Source organism: Lepisma saccharinum, chromosome 5, assembly GCF_977018435.1.
Source record: "Lepisma saccharinum chromosome 5, izLepSacc3.1, whole genome shotgun sequence".
NCBI lineage: Eukaryota > Metazoa > Arthropoda > Insecta > Zygentoma > Lepismatidae > Lepisma > Lepisma saccharinum.
In genome coordinates this window covers 69,807,049-69,822,309 of record NC_139233.1, presented here as the reverse complement: position 1 = coordinate 69,822,309, position 15,261 = coordinate 69,807,049, and the positions used below count along the sequence as shown (strand labels likewise).

The following is a 15,261-nucleotide window of genomic DNA, read 5'->3' as shown; positions in this document are numbered from 1 at the left end:
GATTTCAAGGAAGCCTTGCTAACAAGCCCTGAGGAAGAGATGATTGAAAATATAACCTACGGTATGCACCAAAATATACAGTACTGAAACTCGCGCACCTCGAACGCGCATGTGCGTTTGTCGATGGGGCATAGCTCCAGCCGCTCGTGTTCTCAGTAGAATAAAGGAAGTTATAACTCGCTAATAGTGGGTATGTTAGTGTTTCTTTCAGGATAAATAAACTCACAGATGACAACAATGTAATGTTCGTCTTTTAATTTCAGTACTGTATATTTTGGCGCATACTGTACAAGCAGTGGATATCAGTGGATCGCTATTCTTTTGAGACAATTACTAAATCCACAAAGGAATTTGTTCCAAGATTTTTCAAATCAGTTGATCAACCTCAAGAGACACGATTTGATAGCCAAACAGCAATCAGTATATTTTTCAGAAAAGAAAAGTTCACTAGTTCATGATGAAGTTGTGGTGACATGAGATTTTGCTGGGAATGACTCATTTATTTTGCAGGATGATGTACAAGGGTTCCACTGAACAACTCAATGGAAGCAGTTCATCCATTTGTAGTTTATTTTAAGGACAATGAAGATATTACATAAGAGTTATGTCTTCCTTTCAGACTGCTTGATTCACAACACAGTCATAACAATCTATGAAATAATTAGAAATATCAATGCAATGAACTTCTAAATCCCTGTTATCCAGACATCATTTTCCAGAGGGGAACTTGACAATCAGGAATGCAGTGTCAGACATTACTTAAGCTCTTCCTGGTCATCAATGGCGTAAACAAGTAAACAGGTGAAACCAGGAAGAAGATACGGGTAACTGACTAGATTGCTTAGCCAAATGGAGCATAATAAATATCTGGGAGGAGAGAGGTCATTGGTCAGTTTTAGAGCGCACATTAAGAGGGGCAGAACTACAATTGAGCGAGTAATCGTTGGGCGAGTTGCAAGTCAAACTCCGTACAGTCACGATCATAATTGCTGATCGTGGGAAGTCCATCTACGGACAGAGACAGGTATGCTTTTCTATTTACCATGTTGATCCAGTCTTTGAGGGTATAAAACTCAAGTGTTGTGTTTTGCCATTTATGCATATAGTTTTTACCTCTCACACCTTACCATCAAGTTGACCATGAATAGCGAGTTGCTCCATGATCGAGGATGAATGATGAGTGAGCTACCCACCGTGTTTGATCCCACATACTGAAGTGTATGTTACGCAGTTCTTGTCCATGTTTTCCAAAGAAAGCTTTTAGATTTCTTGAAAATTGATTTGTCTGCCAAACTTACAGAAAATATATTACTTATCTGATGGTTCAGCAGCGCAATATAAGAACCGCAAAAACTTTGCAAATTTAAGCAACCATCATTGCGGCTGAGTGGCATTTTTATGCAACAGCAGATGGTAAGAGAATGTGTGATGGTATTGGAAATACAGTAAAGAAGCTGGCAGCCAAAGCTAGTCTCCAGAATCCTCTTTCAAACCAAATCATGACACCACTCCAGCTATTTGAGTGGGGACAGGAGAACATTCCATCAATAACTTTCTTTTATGTGACAAGTGACGAATATTTGAGAGAAGAGAGACTTTTACAGACACTGTTTGGTAGCTGTAACAGGGACTCAGAGGTTTCATGCATTCATACCAGTAAGCACAGAGAAAGTGGAGACTAAAGTGTTTTCTGCATATGAAGAAACTTTGGTACATTGTGTTAAAGTTAATGCAGATGTTGAAAATGTACCCTTTGAACACATCACAGGTTTTGTAGCGTGTGCGTATGATGCCAATTGGTGGGTGGGATGTGTACTTTCCAAAGATGATAGCCTATAGAACATGAAGTGCAAATGTCTTTCTTGCATCCTTGTGGTCCAGCACAGTCATTTAGTTATCCAAGGTGACCAGATGTTCTTAAAATCCCAAGACATGCAGTCCTTTGCAAAGTGGACCCTGTAACAACCACTAGTAGAACATACCAGCTGAAGCAAGAGGAGATGACACAAGCATCATACATTTTATCAAAGAAAGACTTTCTGTATCACTAAGCAGTTTCTTGATATTCGCATGCTTCTGTATTTATAATGTGGTTAGGTATGTAAAATATGTTAACTTAAATCTTCGCATGGTCTTGAAAGGAATTCACTTTTCATATGATACCAAAGAGATACCACCTTGAAATTTGGACTGGACCTTGTGTAGATGTGTACCAATATGTGTAAAATTTTTGAAAATTTCGTTTTTTGGAAATTGTAAAATAAAATTTTGAAAAACCTTTCAAAATTTGTTTTTCGCAAAAAACCAAGCATGTTGTATATCAAATGAAAACCCTCTTCATAAGCTTTAAAATGAGACCATGCCCAGCCCTGTAGTTGAAACAGGTCTCCTGCAAATTCTATTTAAAGTTTTAGCGGTGAGCGGTTTTTGTCCAATTTTGTCAATTTTCAAAATTCAATAACTCAAAAACCAGCAACATGAAAAATAAGAAAAAAAATGTTTTCTATATTTCAGATGATTAGAAACGTGTATACCAAAAATTAGTCAAATCCATGACAACAAATTCCAAAATTTATTTTTTCTTGGTTGATTTGACATGGAATTAAAAAAAAAAAAGGTAAAGTGCTCCCCTGTGCTTAGCACCACGCCATGAAGGCGTATAGGGGGTGTGGGGGTAACGCCCCACACTTTCTTGATCCGGTCGTGAGTGGGGGTGATGTGATCAGCACCATGCCCCTGACCGCCTTTACCCCCCAGGCTTTCCCCCAGGTACCCATTCCATGACATGGAATTACCCAATTATAATAATAAATTACTGTTACTAATTATCAATAATAGTAATTCATTGTTGTTATTATTTAGATCCTAGCACAATTTCTCAGATTAAGCAGCTTCTTATCGAGCAGTTGGCAACGCAGGGCAGGAGCCATAAGGCTTTTGTGCGTTGCCTCCAAGGTATTGGCGAGATCCCCGATTATGTCGGTCCATGCAAAACACACTGCCGGAATTTGCATTGTTGCTGAAAACTATCCCGGCAAAGAACGGTACATGTGCAAGCTCATTTAGGGCATAACGTCATCAGCTTGGTGACTACTTTGTGTTTTCTAGAGAATGATTTTTTATTTGAACTTTCAGAAAACAGTGGAAAATAAAACATAATGTTGTCATAGTTTGATATAAAACTGTGATTCAAACTTTCTTCTTTCTTTCAGTCAGCAGTGGCTTTTGGATAAGCAAGATTTGATTAGAGAGCGCCAACATGATTTAAATATTTTGACTGAAGAAGAGTATCAGAAGATATTTATTTTCTTTGCAAACTGTAAGTCATTTTATTTTAGATTTGTTAATTGAGAGGGAAGAAGTCTTGTTTTGGAAATTTCATAATTTGATTTTTGGGCTGTAGGGTAAATATTTGATAAAGCATTATCCTAGTTTTTTTCTGTATCTTTACAATATGCTAACTTCAGTAACATGCTTTAGAGAAGCTACTTTGAAGATATAGGCTTAAGATATATGTTTATTTTACATTACGGATTAATTGATATTGGGTAAAAATTTACTATCCTTCGGACACCTCTATTTTTTTGGTTTCGTCAATTTTTGACATTGATACTTACGTATCTGCTTCGCGGAACATTCCTGAAGGTGTATTAACGTTGTTTTGATGAAATTAATTGCAATTTTTCACATTACCAGAACGTCTTTCTGGTAGGTGTTTTCCCTTGCCTGAGACACAATATCGCGAGTACACCTTCCTACATAATTGCTCGTCCGGCTTCTCTTTTGCCAAATTTTTGACATTCAAACTTACGTATCTGCTTCGCGGAACATTCCTGAACGTGTATTGACGTTGGTTTGATGAAAGTAAGAGCAATTTTTCACTTTACGACTACTACTTCCTCCTACCTTTCCGTTTGCCTCACACACAACATGGCGCGCACACCTTCGTAAATAATAACGCGTAGGAATGACGCATCGGCCTTGTTTTTTCTCGATTTTCAATTGTTATGCAGTGTTTCAACCTTCGGAACCCAAGAAAAGCCCGTCGACAAACTTAATCAAATCTATTTCTTTTTAACTTTATTTTTCGCGTTCTGACACCAAATTTTAACTATGTATCCCAACCTAATCAACTAACCTATCCACGCACCAATGGTTCGTGGGGCTAGCGCCAATGGTTTGTGGGGCTAGCGCCAATGGTTCGTGGGGCTATCTTTTTCACTATTGAAACCTTTGCGTGGCCTACTAACCTATCCACGCGCCAATGGTTTGTGGGGCTAGCGCCAATGGTTCGTGGGGCTAGCGCCAATGGTTCGTGGGGCTATCTTTTTCACTATTGAAACCTTTGCGTGGCCTACTAACCTATCCACGCGCCAATGGTTCGTGGGGCTAGCGCCAATGGTTCGTGGGGCTAGCGCCAATGGTTCGTGGGGCTAGCGCCAATGGTTCGTGGGGCTATCTTTTTCACTATTGAAACCTTTGCGTGGCCTACTAACCTATCCACGCGCCAATGGTTCGTGGGGCTAGCGCCAATGGTTCGTGGGGCTAGCGCCAATGGTTCGTGGGGCTATCTTTTTCACTATTGAAACCTTTGCGTGGCCTACTAACCTATCCACGCGCCAATGGTTCGTGGGGCTAGCACCAATGGTTCGTGGGGCTAGCGCCAATGGTTCGTGGGGCTAGCGCCAATGGTTCGTGGAGCTATCTTTTTCACTATTGAAACCTTTGCGTGGCCTACTAACCTATCCACGCGCCAATGGTTCGTGGGGCTAGCGCCAATGGTTCGTGGGGCTATCTTTTTGACTATTGAAACCTTTGCGTGGCCTACTAACCTATCCACGCGCCAATGGTTTGTGGGGCTAGCGCCAATGGTTTGTGGGGCTAGCGCCAATGGTTCGTGGGGCTAGTGCCAATGGTTCGTGGGGCTATCTTTTTCACTATCGAAACCTTTGCGTGGCCTACTAACCTATCCACGCGCCAATGGTTTGTGGGGCTAGCGCCAATGGTTCGTGGGGCTATCTTTTTCACTATTGAAACCTTTGCGTGGCCTACTAACCTATCCACGCGCCAATGGTTTGTGGGGCTAGCGCCAATGGTTCGTGGGGCTAGCGCCAATGGTTCGTGGGGCTAGCGCCAATGGTTCGTGGGGCTATCTTTTTCACTATTGAAACCTTTGCGTGGCCTACTAACCTATCCACGCGCCAATGGTTTGTGGGGCTAGCGCCAATGGTTCCGGGGGCTATCTTTTTAACTATTGAAACCTTTGCGTGGCCCTACTAACCTATCCACGCGCCAATGGTTCGTGCGGCTAGCGCCAATCGTTTGTCCACACCCGGCACAAACTTTACAACACACCCACCACACGTCATTCTCCAAACCCTCGATCCACAGTTCTAACTCTCGTCGCAAACGCAGGCAGTTCGAAACACTGGATACCAACAAAACACAATCACGACGCGTCATGATAGTCACGACGGTGTATGAAGGTGATGGTGTATGAAGGTGTACGAACTTCATGGTATACGCAGATGTACGGGCCAAACGCTATCTCCATCGAAGAATTGATTTTCAACGAATAACATGAATTTCAGCTCTGAAGCATTCCCAAATCACACAAAACACCTTCCTGATGTTCGACAATGCTACAGGAACTAATTACGGTAAGTAGTTTCTTCTGTAAAAGTAAATAAATGTGTCCGAAGGATAGTAAATTAGTACCTTGATATTGTGTTCATTTGTTAACTTCTGTTTGACAAAAAATGTGAAATAATTCGTTCTCTATATGATGTGTTTGAAATTTTATTTTCTTCACTAAAATACAGTTTCAAGAATGGAGGTTTCAAGTTAATGAAGGACTATGGTTACAGGTTTTTGTGGCAGTTAAAGTGTTTGACTGCCACAAAAACCTGTAACTACAGTCCTTCATTATATGCTCAGAGATGTCATTTTATTGTTTAACACTTAAAGGATGGGCCGTGACACGTGTGTCACAACAGGTATTTGCCTTAAGGACGGTTTGTGACACCGGTGTCCAAAGCAGCTTTTTCTTGTAGTATGTTACTTTTTTAACATACTGTAACTTGGATAATGATCGGGTATAAATGTTTTGAGTTCTGCATGAGGCTAGATGTATGTAATTAACAATTAGTAAAGTTTAATGTCATGAAAGTTTAGTGTTACTATTTAGGGGAGGGAGGGGGTGATGTTCCGGAAATATAAAATTTCATGTACAAACATGCAGAATTTCAAATTTCCCACTAAAACATGCTCGGCGTTAGTGCGTAAAAAAAAATTTTCTCCGGAAGTATTAGCAATAAGTGTGCAAATTTTCCCATATCAATGGCAAACACACCAGGCATTATGCAGGTACCTTTTGGCCTGCGTAGGGATCCGATGAATTTCAAATTTTGTGTAAAGAATAGTTACTTTCCCTTTTTCTTCTTCTAACTGATTATGGAAAATTTATTTTTTTCCCATCAGAATTATAGCCCAAAGTATACTGAACAGAACAAGGTATAATTTGTACCTCTAACGTTCTTAGTCCCAGAAATATAAAATTTCTTTAGAAGCATGCAGATTTTCAAATTTCTCACTGAAAACAACGCTCGGCATTAGTGCAAATACCTGGGAAATCAGCCTCGGCATCTAAGGGTTAATTAATGTAGTTATTGGTATCAGAAAGTGAACTGATACGAAATTGTTGCCAATTCCGATAAACTGCTGATACAAAATTTACTCATGCCAATAACCAGTACTCTACTGTATCAATACAAAATTACAAATGTTCCTTGAAAAACATGAATAGTTCATTCACCTACTGAAGTAATACATGCAACTAAGTGATTGCAATGGGGTTTGCCTTTGAAAAACTAACTGGGTATTTAAATATTTACTTTACACATCCATGGCATATGGATTACATGTTTTTATTCATAAAAATGGCAAAAAAAATTGCAATCAATTACAGGCTATTTATAAATATATTTGTGGTAAATTTATCGGTAATATTACGGATAGAATGCTATGCTCATATTGACCAAAATCCATAGGGTACTGATTAACCTGCCACATGAACCATGAGGGGAAATGGAGGAACCGATTGTAAAATAAATTTAATACAGTATTTTACTGTGTATTGAAGATTCTGGAAAACTGATGGAAAATACACATTTAGAGTTCATGTGGGAACCCTGTTCTTTAAGGTAGTATGTATAAAGAATTTGCTACTGTTCTTAATTCATATGCACTCAAAATTATCATGCTATTGCTAACAAAAGTTTCTGCGTGAGAAAATTAACATACTTGCTCTGTGTGCTATATATTGCATGAAATGAAGGTATAGAATTTATCATAAAGAATTGATTGTCAGTGAAAGTGTATATGTACAGTGCGTCCATTTCGATCTGCAGCCGAGAGATCGGGAGAAACGTGGCGGGCGGCGCTGACGGAGATGCCAACATTTGAGGCCTGTAATGCCCGCTTATTTTTGTGGACATCTTGCAAAACGAGCACTAACCTGTGTTATAACACGCAAAAGTTCTGTAATTCTTCCAAGTTCCACCCTTATATACACAACTAAATACGCTTTAGAAATTATATTAAGAGCCACAGATAATACTCTGTAAAACATTTTAATCATAGTTTTGACCAGTAACGTCCTGCTTAAGTTTATATCCTTGAAAGAGTTTTGTGTCGATGGGGATCGTTTGGAGGTTTCGAATGTGCAACACTGTATCAAGATTACGCTGCAGACGAAGCGTTAAAAGCTAATGGTGTTCGTGAGCTTCCTTGCAATCCAAAATCTCCTAGCTCAAGTTTTTTGTTCCTTCGCGACTACAGAGCTGTGAATATAGTGGCAGGCAGATGTAAACCAAGAGCGTGTTAATTTCGTACTGTGCGTAAGAGTGTTATTCTTGGTTACTTGCCGTTACTTGTTTGTGTTATTGCAGTGTGTATGTGTGTTGTGTCAGTCAGACGATTGGAATGCCAGCCGCAAGGTTCACGTTAGAACAAATAATTTTTATGTATGACACTTACGTGAAAACAGACTCGTGTCGAGACGTGTGTAGGAAATTTGTACAGAAATTCCCAGGCATTTCACCTCCACATAGAGATACGGTTAGACGTCTTGTCCTTAAATTACGAGAAACTGGATCGTTAAATTTTAAAACACCTAAGCAAAAACGACGGATTCTAACCGAAGGAAAACTCGATGAAATTGGTGCAGCGTTAGAATGTGCTCCAAACAAACCTCTACGCCGTGTTTCACAGGAGATGGGCATGTCAAAATCATCAGCACTTACTGCCACTAAGCTACTAAAATTAAAACCGTACAGAGTTTCTATAGTGCAAGAATTACGGCCCCCTGACAACGTAAGTAGAGTAAATTTCTGTAATGGGTTTTGCAGAATATTGTAGATGGTATTGTTGATCCACAGTTAATAATTTTTTCGGATGAGGCATGGTTTCACTTGCGTGGTCATGTTTGTTCACAGAACAATAGATACTGGAGCACTGAAAATCCCCGAATAATACACGAAGTTCCGTTACACGATGTAAAAATTGGTGTGTGGTGTGCTGTAAGTGCCAAAAGAATAATAGGGCCTATATTCCTAGGAAGAATTACGGAAGAAGAACTTTTGCGTGTGAATCAAAATTTCATCAAACGATGCCAGGAATGTGTGAATGTAGGTGGACATCACTTTGAACAACTCTTATAACACAGGTTAGTGCTAGTTTTGCAATATTTATATAAATGTCTGCATATGTCCATAAAAATATGCGGGCATTACAGGCCGCAAATGTCGGCACCTCCGTCAGCGCCGCCCGCCACGTTTCTCCCAATCTCTTGGCTGCAGATCGAAATGGACGCACGGTAGTTGTTAAACAATCCATGATTATTTGCTTTGATGTGATTTTTCCCTTAAATATTTCAGTTATTCAGATTTTAGGGGAACACTTGAAATCCCGCCAACAGGTTATAGCAACAGCTACTGTATACTTCAAACGTTTTTATGCCAGGAATTCATTGAAGTGCATTGATCCATTACTTCTGGCCCCAACGTGTGTCTTCCTTGCCTCTAAGGTGGAAGAATTTGGTGTGATATCAAATACTAGACTGATTTCAACGTGCCAAACCGTGGGTAAGTATGAGCTGATTTATTTTTTCATTTTCAAAAATTATATACAAACTTATTACCATAAATATTGACGTCAAGTGATATCCAGTTGCTTAAAACAGCTATCCCTTTGTATCTCCCATTGCCACTTAGTCCACTGGTCAAAGACTTTTTCATTTAATTATTGTAATATTATTAGGCGACAATAACAGATTATATGGTTGAGTCTGAATTTCTTTCTTTTAAACAGGAAATTTAAAGTTTCTGGACCATTACATTGCCAACAACAGCTTGTTTTCGATCCAGATTCTCACTATGATTAACATAAAAGAGTAGAAAAGCAATGTAAATAACTGCATACAAAAGAGAACTGCATATGAATGGTCTATGCAAGTGGTTCTTAATATGTGATCTGTGAACCCCCAGGATGGTGATGTGCCCTCCCAGGATGGTGATGTGCCCTCCCAGGGGGTCCATAAAGGCCTGAGGATAATGTGCCATCCCAAAGTGTCCATAAAAGCCCTAGGGTGATGTGTTCTCCCACGAGGCCTATGAAGGCTTGAGTATGATGTGCCATCCCAGGGGGACCATGAAGGCCCTAGGGTGATGTGTCCTCCCAGGGAGTCCATGAAGGCCCTAGGGTAATGTGTCCTTCCAGGAGGTCCATAAAGATCTGAGGATGATGTGCCATCCCAAGGGACCCTTGAAGGCCCTAGGGTGATGTGTCGTCACAGAAGGTCCAGGATGGCCTGAGGATGATGTGCCATCCCAGGGGACCCATGAAGGCCCTTGGTGATGTGTCCTCCCTGAGAGTTCATGAAGGCCCAAGGATGATGTGTCCTCCCAGGAGATCCATGAAGACCTAAGAATGATGTGCCATACCAGGGGCCCATGGAGGCCCTAAGGTGATGTGTTCTCCCATAAGGCCCGAGTATGATGTGCCATCCCAGGGGACTCATGAAGACCCTAGGGTAATGTGTCCTCCTTGAGAGTTAACGAAGGCCTAGTGATGTGTCCTTCCAGGGAGTCCATGAAGGCCCTAGGGTAATGTGTCCTTCCAGGAGGTCGACAAAGATCTGAGGATGATGTGTCATCCCAGGGGGCCCATGAAAACTCTAGGGTGATGTGTCCTCCCAGGAGGAGGTCCATGAAGGCCTGAGGATGATGTGCCATCCCAAGGTGTACGTATATTAAACTGCGCAAATGCCCTAGAATGATGTATCCTCCCTGGGTGTCAGTGAAGACCCAAGGGTGATGTGCCATCCCAGGGGACCCATGAAGACCCTAGGGTGATGTGTCCTCCATGGGTGTTCATGAAGGCCCTAGGGTCCTCCCAGGGAGTCTTATGAAGGCCCTAGGATGATGTGCCACCCTAGGGGACCCATGAGGGCCCTAGGGTGATGTGTGCACCGACCCAGCCAGAGGCAGGAAATGGCTAAGGATGAAGGATGTTACTTTTAACATGTGAAGTGAATATTGTAAAAAAAGAAACTGTTATGTGGGATTCTAAGTGACGTGTTTAGCTAAAATGTAGTGACATTCTTACATACATGCTTAAATATACAAATTGCCCTAATGACTTGGTCTTGAAAATTTTCATTCTTTGTCTGGAAAAGTCATGGAATTTTGTTTTTACGAAATTGTAGACACCCTGGATGTGTGGTCAGTGTATTGAGTCCCATCACTGCTGCAGTGGCGAAGCATCCTATGAGGCCAGGAGGCCGGGCCTACCCACAGAATTACTCTTTTAAAAGTTGTCTTAGCTTATTTCAAGATAACATATATAATGCAATACAAAAGTTCGGAATTTTCATTTATGATAATTACAAAAACATTCTAACCCTGTCCAGTATACGGACTTTCCACAGACTGAGGCACATTTGCTGGGGCCTCATCTCTTCATATTCTGTCGCATGGTCGTAAATGCAGGAAGCCTAATCTTACGAGTATTGTACGTATGCTTATAACGTGCTCCTGAGGCCGGCCTCGCGGTGTTACCCACTATGGCGAATAGAATATCAGCAACACTGTATTTCCGCCAGGGTTGGAAATTTATGGTGTACTAGCATTTTTATAAACATTAGTCCGTTTAGGTACAGGAATAATTGTATTCCATTGTACATTCTCCATATTTTGTACGAAGCTTGCGTTTTCCTTCCTTTCTTCGACAGGAATAAGTAAAATTGAAAATTACGGAGTACTGTAGTTCTGACTTCGTTTTCTAGTCAGAGTGATGATGGTCTTGTCAATTCACCCAACACTGTAGCGTAAACAGAAAGTCTAAAAAAATTACATTTGTAAAGGAAGTCTTCATATCATGTTATATGAATTAAAATTCTAGTTACGCCTCATATTTGTAAAGTAGTTTTACTTCCTCTGGAAATGGAAGAATGTATTTCTAACGTGAACGGGGATTTCCCTGGGTTGCTCCCTGCCTGTGAAATTTTGGCCTGCAGTGACGCTACAAGGGAGCGTGGCTCGCGGTGTTCGAGGTGGTATATCTTTGTTTGTGATTCGTGTTGTGTGCAGCGCTTACATTTGTGCAAGAAAATGGCTGCTTGGACTGAACAGCAAGATTTAATTGAGTTCCTGCTCTCAAATTCGTTTTTGCAGTGTTCTTTTGAAAACAAGTGTCTTATAAAGGAGAGGAGACCAAAGCCGAAGCTGGCTTTACAGGAGCAAGACGGGCAGAAGGTAAGAAAATTTTGCACCCAGTGGTACTCGAAGTACAAGTGGCTAACGGGGTACAATGAACGAATGTACTGCTTCGTGTGTATTTTGTTTGGTGGTGAAGATCAGTGGGCAAAGAAAGGTATAGTGACACTTAAGAATTTTACTCGTAAAGCTACGAAACATCAGGCATCCGAAAAGCACATCAGAAATAGTGAAAGTTTTAATTTCTTAGGTAACACACTGAGAATTGAATGAGCTTTATCTGAAGGTGTTCGGCTACAAATATTAAAACACAATGAAAAGGTGTCAACAAACAGAAAAATAGTTGGTCGTTTGGTTCAAGTGGTGTGCTTTCTCGGTAAGCAAGAGCTCGCGTTCAGGGGCATTTCGAGGGCGACGAGTCGGTCAACAAGGGGAATTACCTCGAACTTCTGAACCTGCTTTCTCAAGAGGAACAGCTGATGAGGGAGCATCTTGACTCCGATTCAGTTTTCAAGGGAACCAGCAGTGACATCCAAAATGATTTAATTGAGTGTGTGACATTCGTGCTAAACGAAAGAATAAAATCAGAGCTGTCTCAAGCAGAATTTATTTCTGTACAAGTAGACGAAACAACCGATGTATCTTGTAGAGCACAGCTGAGCGTTATTCTGCAGTATTCCGTGGGAGACGAAGTGCAGGAAAGATTTATAGGATTCCATGACGTCTCGCGAGACAAAACGGCAAGAGGGATATCAACTGTTGTTCTGGAGGTTTTAAATGAGTGGGATGTGAAAGAAAAGCTAGTGTGTCAAACGTATGATGGGGCGTCAGTGATGGCCGGGGCCGGAGGAGGGGTTCAGCATTTTGTTAGACAAGAATGTCCGCACGCTCTGTTTATTCATTGTTACGCCCATCAACTAAATTTAGTGTTATTGCACGGCTCAAAAACAATTAAACGGATTAAACTTTTCGTTTCCGATCTGACAGCTTTTCATTCATTTTTCAGCAGATCGACCAAGAGGTCTGCTTTATTAAGAGAGCAGGGTTTCCAACTTCCACACCCAAGCCCAACACGCTGGAACTATCATTCACGTGCAGTACAAACTATAACAACACATATGGCAGAATTGAAGCGTGCTGTTAATCACATACGCGAAACAGACGATCAAAACTGGGATCCCGAGACTGTTAATTGTGCAACTGGTTTGCTTACACGGCTCAATTCCCCATAATTTGTATTTCTACTTTGTTTGTACGGCAAGATATTTGTTTTCACAGACAATCTTTTCAATGTTTTGCAACAGAAATGCACTGCCGATGTCATGCTATGCAATACAGAAGTGACATTAACTATCTCTGCCTTGAAAGAAATGCGCTCAGAGAAAACCGTTAATGAATGTTTCGATGGAAGTGCTAAATTGGGTCAACTAAATTTCACAGAAAGAGAAAAATATACTTTGAAAGTTTTGGCATATGAAGTTTTGGATGTGATTATAGTTCAAATGGAAACACGTTTTGGAGACCTGTCATCATTAGAATTTGTTGAGTTGATTAATGACACAAAATTTCCTGGCTTCAAAGAAAAATTTCCGTTGGACAAGTATTCAAAGTTACATCAACAGTACCCTTTTTTCAACAAAGAGTTGCTCAGCAGGGAATTAATGGTGATATACGCAACTCCAGAAAAACACCTTGCACCTTCAGATCTATTGCATTACATTACATCCAATGGTCTGCAAGAAGTTTATCCGGAAACACTGCGTCTTTTGCAATTGTGTCTGTGCATTCCTGTCACCACAGCATCGAGTGAACGCAGCATGAGTGCACTGAAAAGAATTAAAACATTTCTGCGAAATACAATGACCAACGTCAGGCTTAGCTCTCTGGCATCCCTAGCGATAGAGAAGAAACTACTAGGAAACCTCTCCTTCGATCCAGCCTTCCGGGAAAGGGTTATTGATGTGTTCGCAGAGAAGAAGAACAGACGGATGGATCTAATATACAGGAAGATGTAATCATCGGTATGTAGGACCCACTTTTGTTCGTTCATGTTTCTTTCTTATAACACGTTAGTGATTTGATATTTCATTCCTAAAATGTTTTCAACTCTATTATTAAAACTTTCCTTTGCAAGTAACAGTGCATGGCAGCAAAATTTGAAAAAAATAAATAAAAAATAAGCAGTTGTTGAAATAGAATAATGACGTTATTTAATATGTTAACATTGTCGTCGAGTAGATATTGCAGGCAGACTTTTTTTTTTGCAACCCACAGAAGCGAAGTGGGAGGCCATTTCCTTTACCCTGAAGAGATAACAAGAGAAAAGGGCGTTGAGAATACAATGAAAGGGAAGACTTTTTTGCGTTTGGGACAAACAATGCAATGGGGTTTCCTTGGGCCATGTTCCGTTCAGGCCTGGCAGAACAGGCCAGTGTTGTCACATCGGATTGGCAGAAAACAACTAAATCGTGCCTAAAAATGGGGGACACTAATTCTCTCAAGCAACAATATGTATTATAACCTGTTAATATAATATATAATAACCTGTCTTGTTGCGATCATAGTATGGCCGCAAACAAGGATCCTCTGTTCTATTATCACATAAAGGTATCCCAGAACAAACCACAATGCGATGTTTTGTATTCAATTCACACTGAATGAGAGTGGTTATCTAATGCCCTTTTGTTTTGAAAGCTTCCACCCCGTAGTGGTCATCATAACACACTAGGAAGCCAGGAGTCCTAGGTTCGAGTCCTCATTGTGATCCAAGTCATGCCAATGTTTCTCGATTCTCTTTAATCCTTTGTCTATACATCCTCATCGTCACGATTACATTAACCTAGAGCAGAACAAATGAGACGAAAATAACCATAATATAGATTGTTTACTTGCACATACAGGTGTCAGAAATGTATTTGTCTTCAACGCCAAGGCTGCATTTAACCACAACCATTCCTTACGTTATGCTAAACACATAAGAATAGAGCTTTTTTTCGGTGCAAGAAAATCTTGCTCAAAAAACTAAGTTGGCAGCAGTAGTACGTTCCCTGGAAGTGTGAAATTCTGTCGTCTGCCTATGGCACAAACGTCATACTGACCTGTGAACTGTGGGGTTCTTCTTCTTTCCCTTTTCACCTCAATTGCAAAATAAATATATATTTAGGAAAAAGTGGTGAAGAATTAACAACAGGGCTCGACCACTATTCGTTGGGTTTCGCGATGTTTCATGATTGGTAATTTTTTCTAGTGGTGTGTAGATAAATCACTTAGAGGATTGTAAAAAAAAAAAAAAAATAACAAAAATCTAGATCGACGGCATCTGGTGGGCGGGTGGAGATGATAACGTCTATATAAAAGAAATAACAGACATATTTGTTTTACTGATGGCCGGTTTCAAAAACTTATGTCACACTACTGGTAAGTAATGAGGCTGTGTAGAAAGATTGAATTACTCTCCATGACATACCCCCCCCCCCATCTTTTACAG

The 15,261-nt window shown here is 40.6% G+C and overlaps 1 protein-coding gene across 2 annotated transcripts in view; it reads left to right on the top strand.

The window, feature by feature from the left end:
- Window positions 1-15,261, top strand: part of CycC (cyclin C) — a 49,517-nt gene that overhangs the window by 9,286 nt on the left and 24,970 nt on the right. For both annotated transcript variants that reach the window (XM_083122633.1, XM_083122634.1), the window contains exons 2-3: window positions 3,213-3,319; window positions 8,937-9,143. In XM_083122633.1, coding sequence (XP_082978759.1) covers window positions 3,213-3,319; window positions 8,937-9,143 — 314 coding nt within the window. The remainder of the gene's footprint in view (window positions 1-3,212; window positions 3,320-8,936; window positions 9,144-15,261) is intronic.